Source organism: Cyprinus carpio, chromosome B16 (genome assembly GCF_018340385.1).
Source record: "Cyprinus carpio isolate SPL01 chromosome B16, ASM1834038v1, whole genome shotgun sequence".
NCBI classification, from domain to species: Eukaryota; Metazoa; Chordata; class Actinopteri; order Cypriniformes; family Cyprinidae; genus Cyprinus; species Cyprinus carpio.
The window spans coordinates 13645009-13658916 of record NC_056612.1 but is presented as its reverse complement, the minus strand read 5'-3'; the positions used below and the strand labels follow the sequence as shown (position 1 = coordinate 13658916).

Below are 13908 nucleotides of genomic sequence, written 5' to 3'. Positions count from 1 at the left end.
GTGAAGATTTTTATTTGTATTTATTTATTTGTATTTATCATATGCTTTCAGGGAGTATATCCACACAGGTGTATTTTTCAGGTTAATTACCAAAATTATTTAAAAAAAAAAAAAAAAAAAAAAAAACATCCTGTCTTTAGAAACATACAGGTAAAAGAAACCTTATATACGGTGCATTACTTGACACTTAATCATTCAGAAATCAATCAGTGTTGTATAAGGGTTTTTTTATGTATAGGCCTAACAGTAAATGTGATGAAACAGAGCTTAAATTTTTTTTAAATAACTGGGCTGAGATATAAGAATTTTGATGACTGCAAAAATATTTCAATTCAGTATTGGTCTACACATTATCCCTCTGTTCACATTTCAAAAGAATTTGTAAATAATAATAATAATAATAATAATAATAATAATTTGTAAATAATAATAATAATAATAATAATAATAATAATAATATAATAATAAATATATATATATATATATATATATATATATATATATATATATAAAAAATAATTGGTCATTGTTTCAGAGGCGTAAATTGACCACTAGATGGAGCCACTAGAATACCTAATACATGGGATCAAGGCTCTAGGCCAATCTCATTTGACAAAAATATCAATAAATAAACAAATAAATACATACATCAATTAAGTACTGGTACTTTTTGGGGTCACCTTAAATTATCATTTATCCTGAACTTATTAAATATTAATAGAAATCATTGTATTAATCACTATTTATCATTGTGCACAATTCCAAAACAAATGAAATACAGTAATAATAACCATATATTTTTAAAACGCACAAAACAATAAAAATAAATCATTAAAACATATCATTAAAACAAAATTCCGTACCCTTTAGGCTATAGGATCCTCTGTGTTACACCTGGTCTGACAATGGGTCATACAGTTCAATATGTTGTCATTTCACTGAGTTATCCTCTGATGATATACAGAATATATGTAGTCCTCCCACAACAAATTTCTGATCACAGACAATCTTGTTGGGAATCTAAGAACATCTGCCAGAATTGGTAGGGTAGACTGGGGGGTCCAGGGGGTCCAGTTTCCATGTTATTAGATTTTTTTACAAAAATTACATTTGTACCAAAGGTGTGTTTTGTCCCACAGGTGCAGTAATTTGCTTTAGTCTAAACATTTCCAGCAGAATCAGAGTACATGCATCTAAAAGTTATAAAGAATATCATCAATAATTATGAATTGCAAAATTAAAGGCCTATTTGAAATTTATTGTTAGCTGATAGCCTATACTGACTTGCTAGCTAATAACTAGCTACCTGGTGCTAATCTGAGGTAATTTTTTAAATATCAAGTCACAATATTTTTAAACAAACAAAAAAAACATATTAAAAAAAAAAAAATGATATGATGTTAAGAACAGAGAAACTACAGCCATGACCGTTTTCCCCGACTCTACCCTACCACTGCATTTTCTGACACGAAATTCATTCAAGCAGTCCTAAATGTCATCAAAATTAAAAGGCATGTATGCTATTGCTTACACTGTAAATCTGTTTTTTTTTATTTATTTATTTATTGGCATCATACAAGAATAAAACAATAGATTGTTATACTTATTCTGACAATGGAAATCATCTATCCTTCTCTTGGGTTTTTAAATGTCCATTTTTTTTTTTTTTTTTTTTTTTTTTGCACTTGAATACGACACCACATACATCCTGCACGGAACGTACACTAGAGGCGCCAGAGCTTTTCAGGAGCCTTTACAGAAGGCGGGGTGTGATGATGCCGATGCCACTGCCATTGCCTGCGCTCCCACTTTGTGGCCAGTCTTCATTCATATTCAGTAGCACCAGCACTCGGAGGACAGCAGCCATGATTCACATCGATCTTACAACGATGGCATGCGTGATTTCTATATGCCTATGTGTGGGAAGTCCTTTGCCTTTTCAAAAGTTGTACGGTAAGAGTTTTAAGCCATAGCGATGCCTATATAAATGTTAAAACACTTTTTTTTATTTAAACATCAACTTAAAAGTATTCATCCAGTATCTATAACCTATAGATGAATTCGTAAATTAAATTCCTTGCTGTTTGTTCTGAATGGAAATAGGCTGGATATCTATATAGGCACCTCCAGAAGGTGTGTTAGACTACTGTTAACTCTGGGCTATGAAACCCTGCTCTGGAGCATTTATTGCGGCGAAAAAGATACAGAATGTGAAGTATTGTGGAATCTTACAGTTATTTTCATTTTGCGACAGCGTGTAACTTCAAATAGGCTAGCCTAGGATAGCTGTAAAAATCACAGAAACTGATGGACAACAGTTAAACGTGATAGGGCTTAAACCAGGATTGCGTTTTAACCGTGACGAAAAACCCATAAGCGATTTGGAAATTGACAATAATAATAATAATAATAATAATAATAATAATAATAATAATAATAATAATAATAAATCGCTTCACGTTTTTTTTTATGGAATTGTGTTTTTAGTTTTTCAGAGTGTCCCACAACGCAGGAAATGCTCTGTGAGAACATGGTCACCTCTAAGGGATTTACCTACAAGGTGCCTCAGGACAAGCTTCCAGACTTGAGAGATCGCGATTGTGAACATGGGTGGTTTTATCTGGTGGGAACGCCCTTTTTGTTTTTATTTCCATTTAAAAGACAAATTACAATATTACGAATATAAGTTGTTTTGTAATCATTATATATATATATATATATATATATTTTTTTTTTTTTTTCTGTTCATAGAATGAAACATTTATTGTTGACTCAACGCAGCCTGGGGAGAATTTAGGATTTGTAGTGGCTGTGACTTCTGAGAACCTGACAGTCAGCACCTGCATAAACCTTCAATGGCAACTTCACTGTGAAAACATTAAGGTAAAGCAACAACGTAAATGTTTCTGTGTATCTACACATTGAGAATAAGTGCTAAATAAATATATTCTAAAGATATAATTTGTGTTCTGTTACAGCTTCACTGTACTGTTAATTATAGAGGTAAGTACCATTAACACCATAAATGCTCTAGTCTATAATTATTTTTTTTTTTTTTTTGTGCTTTTGTTTATTATAGAAGATTACGTCATCCAAAACTGATAGGCCTAACTGTGTCATCATTTACTCACCCTTGTGCTATTTTGGAACAGTATAATTTTATTTCTTTAGTAGAACATAAAAAATAATTTTAGGCTTTTACTATATGGAAAATATGCATCATGCAATGATAATGAATTGTAACTCAGTAACATAGTTCCTTCTTTATAGTTTTTCAGCATAAATTAAGTGTGCATTTGTGTGTTTGTTTGAAGTGAAACATAAAGCGCCACATGAAACCCTGCCAGGAAATTACACATCTTCAGGAGACAAAGGAGATGGTAAGTAACCAATGTAAACATTGTAAATAGGTCATATATTCCACCATTGACTGAGATTGTCTTCAACATTACTGTGCACACTTTTCTGTTGTCATGTTTGTTATAGCAAGTTCTCCTGGCTGGCTTATTGCTGTAATCGTGGGGAGCGTGATTGTGTCTGTTCTCATCATATCTGCTACCATTTGGTTTTGTTTGAAGAAGGCAAGAAAGTAAGTTGTTATAAAATATTTTGTGTTCAATTTATTTCTATAATAGTATATAACATTTAGAACTGTTTTTAATTTTTCCTAGGTCAGCGTACACTCCTCCAGGTGAAGATGAATCTGAGGAAGAATTCTGAATTGTCAAAGTCTAAGCAATAGGTCAGCCAGATTAGTCTTAGCTCTGTGAAAAGTGTATCTTAACACTGTAAAGCCCACTGTTGCAGAATTACAACATCACTTTTAACAATTTAAAAAAAAGGCCTACAAATGGTTTTTTTTCTTCTCAAGACCACATTTACATAGTTAATGGGTTCTATTGTTTGTCCTCACAATGCTTTTGGATAGAAGTGTTTATAGGTCCGGTCATCTGGCCATGAACTCACGTATACCTGCAAACTTTGCGTGGAGCTCATCTCCTTTTTTTGCATGACTGGATTTGTCAAGATTCAAGTAAGAAAAATTCCCTACATATTTTTTATTTATTTATTTGTGTTTATTACAGTTTCTAGAACACATACATATTTAGTTATTTTGGAAAACATTAATCAAATTTAATTTAGAGCTTGTTAAGTCTATGTTGTAATTCTACAACGTTGGGCCAGAGTGGTAGTTAAAATAGCCTGTGCTCCTTACACATTACATAAGGACACTGCCCTTCTCACATGGTCACAAATTGAAATTTAAACTGTTAGATGATTCATTGTAACTAAGTTCTAAATGTGCTTTTCTGTTAAATTAGTACTTAGTTTAGCTTAGACCATAATTAAATGCAGGAATTAATTGTATGTGGTATTTGAAACTTCATCATCTAGAGCAGTATCTGAAACTCCCTGTATCTGTGTAGTTTTTATTTTTTTTTTTTTTAACTTCTAAATGATCCTGAAATTTTTTATGAGTGTTGCCCAAGTAGCATTTTATAGCATTAAAAGATATATATATATATATATATAAAAAAACAGAATGTTCTGAATGTTCTGGATTTACAACAATATTACAACATTTCCCTAAAAACTTACTAAAATATAAAAAAAAAATTGAAAAATCTTTAATTTATACATCAGAGACCTCCTAAAACATTTTTTTTCTATATTTGGGTAGGGTTAAGCGTCCAAAAGTGTCTGAATACATTTTAAGGCAAATTGAATATATTCACAACAATTACTTGTGTGTGCACCCTAGACCACAACAGTCTTAGGGCCAGTTCAGGCTACGATTTTATCCCAAATTTGACACGATCTGCTTTATGTAGAGTGTTGTGGGGATTTGTAAATGACAATGGGCATCTGGACGCAGGATTCAAAAATTTTATCTTGTGTAGAGTGTGGACAACAACCGATGCCACGTCTGCGATGCTTCACAACATCAACACAGAAAGACTTATGTTTAAATATCTGTGACACAAAGCAATAGGAGCACAGAAGCGCCTTCTTACATGCTTTCAAACAAGCCAAAACAAATGAGAGACAACCAGGGGCGTCATGCACTCATTATTCTTGAGGGAGCATGAGCTATTTATTTATTTATTTTTTCAAACTGAATTATCATGAAATATCTTAATTCTCACCTTTATAGATTATGATCTATAGTGGCGGATGGTCAAAGTAACTTATAAAAACCTGTCTGTTTACTTAATTAACAGATATGGGTGTCATGCCATAACATACTTTTAATACGACTGAGTTTATATTTAATGTAAATTTAACATTGCAAGTTAATGTGAATAAAAACATTGCAAGTAACATTATCAAAGAACTTTTTCACTGACAGTCTAGTTCGAGCACTCTCAAAAACTCCCATTAATATCAATGAAGCTTTTTTCTTCTCTCATTGGAATATGTAAATTAATTATATATCCGTTGTTGTCGTTCTTTCGTTTTATTCTGTGTGTGATTGTATTCAAACTGTATTTTATATAGAAAATATTAATCTGCAATTGTTTTGACTTTTGGAAGCTACATTCAAAATCCACTTGGCTCAAAAATCTGAGGGGGCACGTTTGTATAAAAAATCGAGTAGTTTTAAATCATTTGTTTCATATAATTTTATGATTTGTCTGATAGTTGTGATATTGCAAATAAATACAAAATGTATATGCATGAATGTCAGAGCTGTTTTCAGATGAAAGTAAATAACTGGTAACTGGATTGAATAATTATCACCATTGTTTGTTCAGTAACAGATAAGTGCATGGCATATTTTAGGTCAGCAGCCACCTGTTCTGATAATGCCAATGTGATGATTCATCGCGGTTTCCTCCCTTGGCAGTCACAGTTGCATCTCAGTCACACCTCTTGCAGAAACATCCAGTTTCCCAACCGCACACTACTGTTTGACAGTGTAGGCTACTTTAATAACAACACTAGAGGGTAAAAAACAATGTTAACCTGACAATATAGAGCAGTGAATCAACACAAAATACTAAGGCTGTTTAAGGTTAACTTTACAAATGCAGAAACATTTGCCTATAGCTACAATTAAGTATAGTGTTTATGTGGAATATCACAGTAGTAATTAATTACAGATAATGAAATACATAAAGGAAGAATTGAAGCCATATGGCACAAAAGGCCATGAAAAAAAGAGAGAAATTATTTTCCAGTATAGAGCCTCTTCTCCAACAAAATGGTGTCGGAGCAGTGACGTTACGTGGCTTCGGGATTTCTTTCCATGGACAAACTCCTTTCTTTCTTTCTTTCTTTCTTTCTTTCTTTCTTTCTTTCTTTCTCTCTCTCTCTCTCTCTCTCTCTCTCTCTCTCTTTCTTTTTTTTCTCTGAGAGAGAGTAGGTAAATTTATTTAAAAGTAAGTAAGAATTTAAAATATAGGCAAATGCTATTCCACAACTCCGGTTCCAGGTATCGCGTCTTTGTGCGTTGGTAAACCATGGGTTAGATTGCGCGTTCAAACCGTTATTTGGCTATAGCTTTTCATTTTATTTTTCATTAACTTTTCCTATTTATTATAAACCTGCCAGGGCTGTGTTTCCCAAAAGCATCGTAAGTAGGCTACATCTTGACCCATTGAAACCAATGGGGCTACGATCAGCTTACGATGCTATTGAGAAACGCAGCCCAGTTTAGTTTCCATTTTTATTTTTATTTCACATTATAATGGTCGATTTCTGTTTAAATTACTTTTTCAATGTTATTATTTGTTTATTTTGTTTAGTTTTTTAGCTAGGCTATATATTTTGTTCTTTAAGGCCTATAGTTTAAATTATAGGCCTTATTTTTGTTAATTAAGATTGTTTACATATTTAACGACATACAATGTATTTATTAGTTTACCCAGAAATGTCAAATTTTTCACATAATTAGCCTAATCGTCACGTCGTTCCAAAGCCGGGGTTTCCTAAAAAATAAAAAAGCCAAATATGCTGGCAATATCAACCCAAATGGTGGTGGTGCCATGATTTGAGAACAGAAGAGAACGAATTTTTTATTTTTTTAAAAAAGAAGAAGAAAAAGCTAGTTATTAAAATGTGTTTAGTGCTCACGTAGGCCTATTAATATATAGAGGTAACGACTTTTTAAATTTGTGGGCAAGATAATATTTCGTAGAGCTAGAGAAACTTGCGGTCCTTGTACTGCAGGTACGTAGAGCCAATACTTGAAAAAAGAGGGTGGCTAACCGCACACTGATCCACTCAAGACTAAAAAAAATCTTCCCAAAACATATTTTTTATTTTGTAAGTTGCTTGGTGCAAAAAGTGCAAAGTGCACTTTTTGTAAATTGTGTATTTATCTTTTATAAATATAATTCTGTGGAAAAAATTTTTTTTAATGATTTTTTAAATTATTTTAAAGTTAGGCTATTATTAAGTTATTATTAAAGTTATGCTACTCATATTTCACTGCTGGTTATATATTCTCTATATAATCGTGTATGTGACGAATAAAAATTCTTCTTGAATCTATTTCAGGAGAGATAGAGATGTATTATTGACCATTAAATTTAAATCACAAATGCGAACATTTTAAACAAAGCTTTGCTCGTGCCAACAGCCCAACGCGTTGTTTCTTTGACGCCATCATTCATTTTTAATAAATTTTCAATATAATAGCCTACAATATAAATATTTGCATTTCTAATCACCGTTTTTCTGATAAAATCTTTCTTCTACTAATATTCAGCTGATTACATGTGCTGAACACATGTGAATTCAAAAGGACAAGTGCTTACACGGCCCTGATTCTGCAATAATGCATGTCATTGAGAATTTTTAAAATACACATTTAGGTATTTACTGTAATCATGGATCGTGACCAATTTAATTATGCACACAAATAAGCCAACATGCAAAATTGCAGTAGCTCTTTCATTTACAGGTAGCTTATGGTGTCAATGAATCCTCGGTTCTCTCCCCATCGCCCAAGAACTCTGCTTCTGTTTTCCTCTTCCTTTCTTTTGACTCCAGATGTAATAATTGGCAGATCCAAATGCTTGCTCTCCATCTTGTCCGTCAACAGTTCCCATGGGTCTGAAATGAAATGTGTGAAATTTTAGCAATAATTCTCCAGTTGTTATTGCATCTTTAATAAAATATATATATAGCCTAACATAATTACACTTTAAAATCTTGAGCTTTTCACTAACTGACAAATATGCCTTTAAGATTTCATCTTTACTTTAAAAGAAAGTTTTAAACAAGGAGGAGTGACCCTTGGAAACATAAATTCAACAAGAAATCACACAGTCAGTCAACGTTGCATGCATTTTTACTAAATGTAAATAAATAAATAAATAACAAATTAAATAAAGTAATTGAAAGTAATTGAAAAAAAAATATTTAAAATGTCAAAATTTTAAATAGAAGACCAGAGACAACAACTCAGAAGATTCGATACGAGGCTGTAAGTTGGAAAGCTAAATTGTTTATTTTTGACGCTGCCTGGTTACAGGCAGGCTGATTTATTCTTGATAGAAGGTTTTTGAAATTAGTTGGGTCTTTCTAGCGCGAAAAACCCTTACTTTTTTATTTTTTTTTTTTATTTATTTATTTTTTTTTTTTGGTAGCAGGACATTCTAAAAGGCTTAACGTGATATTACTCACTTTATACGCTGAATAAGAGCTCGTTCTTATGACAGTAGCCGGTGTTTATTATAAGTCAAATTTGACAGAAGTTTGGTTTTCCCCGGTCGTTGTTATGGTACATTAAACCACTTCAAGCTTTCTTATAATAGACTTCTGGGGACGCTTAACGTGATATTATTCACTTTATCTGTGGAATATAGGCTCGTTCTTTTGACAGTAGTTCGTGTTTATTACAAGTAAGGTTTGACAAAAAAATGGGTTTCCCTGGTCGGTGTTTAGGTATCTTAAGCCACGTTAAGCGTTTTTCACGTTTAGCGTTTTAGAACGTCCCGCGGGTGGCGAGCTCCACATGTTTAGTCAGTCACGCCCACGGAGTGCTGCAGTCCGAAGCTCTGCCGTTTTTCCGCCTGGATACACACAGGCCTACACGGTGCCGCCGCATATCCTATGCTCTGAAAAATGCGAACAAGGATGGTACTATCAGCTGGGAACGTTTGATGTTCTGGAGTTAATTTTTATAGGCTCTAATTATCATTTAAACAGTCAAATGTTTAGTAACTCATTGGTTTGCTGTTGTTTGTATAGAATGGGGCGTTTATTGTTGACTCAACTCCGAATGCCGATGGAAAGGGGTTAGCGGTTGTAGTGGCTGTCACGCCTCAGAATCTCACACTGAGTGTCTGCGAGAACCTGCAGTGGCAACTTGACTGTGGCAAGGTAGTAGCAAGGAGTGTCTGATTAATTTACACATAACAAATAAGCCTGTCTGTGTGGCTCTAAATGCAGTGCTACATTGTCAAGCCATTACAGACCAGGCTCTAAAATAGCATTATAAAGCCTCACACCATACATGCTCTAGAAACTAATACTTTTCATGTGTATATTAAGTAGGCCTATGCTTTTGTTTGTGTTTGTCTAATTTGAAACATTCTGCAGCACTTGACCTGCCGAGAAATAATACAACAGTGGACAAAGAAGATGACAACTATGATGGCAATGGTAAAGGCAATGTTTTACCCTTTAGAAGTCTAAAGTTTTGATACTATTTCACCTTACAAAAAAAGAAAAAAAAAAACCTTCAGTTATCTTTTTTACATGTATTCAGGTTTACCTGGCTGGGGGATTGCTTTAACTGTGGTTGTGGCTGTTGGTGCATTTATCGTTTTGTTCATTGGAAAAATGTGAGTGCCTTTTGTAAAGTTGAGTTTAACATGTAAGGATGTTGTTTTCCTTCTGTCTTATTAGAAGAATTAAATATAATTTTATTCATAACTGGTGAAATTACATCACAGTTTTTGTTTGTGTCATGTACAAATTATTTTATTTTGACAGAAAGACTTCTGACTGTTTTAACCCTATAGGGCACTGCTTCTGTGAAAATGAAATTGTGTGGCGTAGAGGCAATGCTTTGTGCCTTCAAGCAAATCACCTCATGTCAGCTCAGGGACTGTGCCTGGAACACGTTATGTAAGACAAAAGTGCTAAGTTACCAAAATAATCTACTACTGTAATTTCTTTATTTCTAATTCCTTTTTTGTATGATTTTCACAAATATAACATTCTGTTGTTTAAGTAGCTTAAGGCATCTCATCTTTATGGATTGTATGAGTTTTCAAAAATACACACTCAGATGTAATGCAATGAAATACAAATTTGGAGAATTTTAGTTTTCACACTAATACCACTCAGTGAGATTTCTATAAAAACTGTGCATGTTGGGGGTACATGTATGTTGGACAGTACATGTGACGTAGAATTTTAAACCTACAAGTAGGTGTATTTGTATGATAGCACTAACTGTAAAGTGGTATGGGGTAATCAAAATAGCCTTTGTACTCAATTAGTCTGTGCTTTTTATTATTTTCATTTTTAGTTTAGTAACTTTAACTTCTGCTATAAAAGTATTATTTTTGTTTTTAAATTGCAATGTTACAATGTAATGTGATTTTAATCATTTCTTCCACATATGTCTACATGCTTACATTAACTTTATTTGTTTAATCCAAATACTGAGAGATATACCGCAAATCAGCCAAAAAATACTGAGATATGAATTTTTACTCATATCGCCCAGCCCTACACAGAAGTGTACTGGAGTTTTAATTAAAGTATACTAGAGTTTTTTTTTTTTTTTTTTTTAATAACAAGAAATAAAAAAAATAAAAAAATACAGACAAAATTACACAAAATTCCCACACAAAATTATAGGTTGGCAGGTCTACCATAGCTAACGATGTACCCCAGCAGAGCACCATAGTGATGTGGTCTGTCTGGCAATATTGTCTCTGAGGTCTCCATGTTCTGCTATTCACCCTTTTTTTTTGGCACTGACTCAGTTAAGTTGCATTTACGTAGAATATGAATAACTTTTTGAGAGTAAGCTGAACTTAGATTTTTTTGAGTTTTCAGTACAAAAGTTCCCTGCATGTAAAGCTGTTTTGTTAAATTAAAATGAACTTTTTGAGGTACTAATTTCCACTGACTTGAGTTGATTTTACTTAGATATTTTCAACTTGACACATTTAGTTAATTTTTTTGTTGTTGTTTGTTTTTGGTTTGATCAACAGTCATAAACTAGAAATCGAATTAGCTGTAAATGCAATGAATTTTAACTACTTATTCAGAATTATTTTTTTTTAAATATTTTAACGTGACGTGTGAGATCTACTGGAGCTCACTGAAGTTGGAAGTGGGAGATTTCAACTCGGATGTTTCCCTTTTCTGACGTTCTCTGGAACGCTGCAGAAGTAGGCTACCACCCTGCGGGTCATTTTTGATTGGTCCGCGCGCGGTCTGCAGGCTTTCTTCAAGAGGAAGGAACTATCGGTAGAAATAGAGTGCGCTGTTGTTGCACAGGGATACTTGAGGAATACTAGACTCCGTCTCTTCTTCAGTAGGCTATACGAGATGAAAGGGATTTTAAAATATCTCGGTAAGCCTTTTGAACATTTCTGAAATTTCTACTTTGTGGCAACAATACGTTTTGTTAAGCGGAATGGTGTGAATTATGGTTTCGGTTCTCTCAGACATTTGTCAACGTTAACCTTATCTGCCACAGATACACTACGCCGAAAATACGTTTTCACACATCAGTAAAAGGATGTGTGAAAACGTATTTGCGGCGTAGTGAATCTGTGTATCTGTTGTTTTACACCCTTAGCTGCTGTTCACTGACTGGTGTTAGTTTACGTTGTTTTGCGTTGTATTTATTGTCGTTTTACAGTATCGAGTTGGCTATTAGGAAGTTTCCCCTTAAATCGTAATTTTGAAAAAGTGTAGAATAAGAGGCAGCATATCATACCTTTGAGAGGATATTGTGTATCAGTATGTCAAATACTGTTAAACTGAGAGGACTGTACTCGAGTGGATTTATAATGTATTTGGAGCTGCAGCAGAACTGTGCCCACGTGTTTGTGTGTGTATCCTCACAGGGGGAGTTTCCATAATTGATTCTGTTGTTTTTATAGTGAGCTAATGATATTTTCTCTCTCTATCCCTACCCTGGAACTTGATACTCACAGAAACCTTTTTGCATTTTTATATATTATTATTTATCTGTTTAATGGGGAGTGTTGGCTGATCCCCACAATGTAGCTGCTCTCAGGTTTTACTTTAAATGTCGTTGAGGCATTTGGCCCACAGTGTAAACCAGTACACACACGTTTACTTAGTTATCTAAATAGGAAGTTTCGATAGACTGTTACTGATTTTATGTAGGCTACAGGTAGTTATCTTATTAGTCAGTCTTAATGAGTCAGTCAAACTTTAAAAAAAAAAAAAACACGTTTTGCTATCTGTTTGCAGATACCATAAAAATATAAATGAGTGAAAGGTACCATAAACTGAATCCTACCTGTCTGTGACTTAAGTGTAAACTCTAAAAATAGCTCAATCCAAAACAAATATTTAATGGCAAACAGTCTGAATACTAGCTAATAGGTTATCGGCTCATTAAAGGATAAGATGCTTTCCCACAAAAGCAGTTTATTTAGCATATAGGCCTAGTGAAGCCTCTCCTGCACTGACATCTATTCCTTGCCTTACAGTGGCTTTGTGGTTTATAGTAAATACTATAGTTAAAATATTAAAAGTGGTTCAATCCCATAAATAAAGCATATAATCACTAATTGTTTACAGTTTAATGGCAGTCACTTCCATAATACACACAAAGCATCATGGGGCATATGAAAAAGGTGGATACATCAGGTTAAACTGGGGAGACCAGCACCAAAATTCAAATACATAAAGTACCTGTTTTGAATTAATCAGGCCCTGACATATTGTCATACACAATTTGTGGTATTCTGCACTGTTACAAATACTGTATGAATTGACGATATAATGCTTAACTTTTTTTAATAACAAGGTTATAACAAGCAGCATCACACAAGTGACAGAACTCAGTTTTGTTCGTCTGATTAAATGGCAGATGTATGCTATTATTTGGCCAGGTTTTTTTTCTTTTTTCAAATCAAATTGTTCTGACGCAACATATTGTGTGAGCATACAAATCTGTTTTTCCCCAGCCCATAAAAATTATGACACTGATTGTACAGTATCTTTTTCATGAGTCATAATGCCCTCATCGGCGACAAGCTTCACTAAAAACTGTCTGGGCGTGTGCACACACGGGATGGGAGAAAAAAAATTACTAATTCATTGTGATTCTTTCTTTAAAATTATGAACCTATTGTCACACTTCACTCGAGGCAAGGAGCAAGGAACAAGGAAACACTGAGATAACTTCAATTCACAGTCTTTAATGATCACACGGGGAACGTAGGAGACACTAGAACACAAGGAATGACGTTCAAGGACCAACAAACACTAACTCAAAGGATGGGAGCTTTTAAACACAGGATAATTGGGGGAACACAGGTGCATGGAATAACTAATTAAAGGGAACACGGCACACACGGGGAGGAAAAATACAGTGAAATGAGTCCAGGGCGTGACACCTATTCAGTGGTTATTTTTTCACATATGTGTGATGGCACTTGATTAGACAAGAGACAGATGTAACTGGGTCTCTTTAGACCAGAGGGTTTCAAATGGGTCCGGAAACCCCCAGGTGCTGCTTGAGAATGTGTGGAAAATTTTTAGAGAAAAAAAAAAGTGTTAACCAAAAGCTTCCGTTATGAGAAGTTGAATTATTTGAATTAATTTGAATTAATAATGATATTATTTTCCTTTAATAAAACATAAATATTTATTTTGGCTTAAGTGTAATAACAGTATAAAATTACAATTATTTTATTTTAAAGTATAAATTATATATTGTTATCTTTGTAT

At 33.5% G+C, this 13908-nt stretch overlaps 1 protein-coding gene and 1 long non-coding RNA gene across 2 annotated transcripts; both read left to right on the top strand.

Annotated features, from left to right (window-relative positions):
- The first annotated feature begins 1752 nt into the window (after nucleotides 1–1752).
- LOC109106697 lies at nucleotides 1753–4605 on the top strand. The gene is made up of 7 exons (XM_019119992.2): nucleotides 1753–1953; nucleotides 2496–2623; nucleotides 2752–2883; nucleotides 2979–3003; nucleotides 3315–3380; nucleotides 3487–3589; nucleotides 3672–4605. Exons 1-7 carry the CDS (start codon nucleotides 1773–1775, stop codon nucleotides 3718–3720), a joined length of 684 nt encoding a protein of 227 aa, XP_018975537.1. The 5' UTR covers nucleotides 1753–1772; the 3' UTR covers nucleotides 3721–4605.
- A 4271-nt stretch (nucleotides 4606–8876) lies between these two features.
- Nucleotides 8877–10188, top strand: LOC122140097. Its single transcript, XR_006156810.1, has 4 exons — nucleotides 8877–9333; nucleotides 9553–9615; nucleotides 9722–9797; nucleotides 9978–10188. It is a non-coding gene; the product is annotated as an uncharacterized LOC122140097 (long non-coding RNA).
- The last annotated feature ends 3720 nt before the right edge of the window (nucleotides 10189–13908 follow it).

What these genes read in the sequence shown, in the direction of transcription:
- LOC109106697 (XM_019119992.2), top strand. Translation starts at nt 1,773, where the DNA reads ATGATGCCGATGCCACTGCCATTGCCTGCGCTCCCACTTTGTGGCCAG. An exon ending in TTCACTGTGAAAACATTAAG is followed by an intron (nt 2,884 to 2,978) that starts GTAAAGCAACAA and finishes GTTCTGTTACAG; the next exon opens with CTTCACTGTACTGTTAATTA. An exon ending in TTCAGGAGACAAAGGAGATG is followed by an intron (nt 3,381 to 3,486) that starts GTAAGTAACCAA and finishes TGTTTGTTATAG; the next exon opens with CAAGTTCTCCTGGCTGGCTT.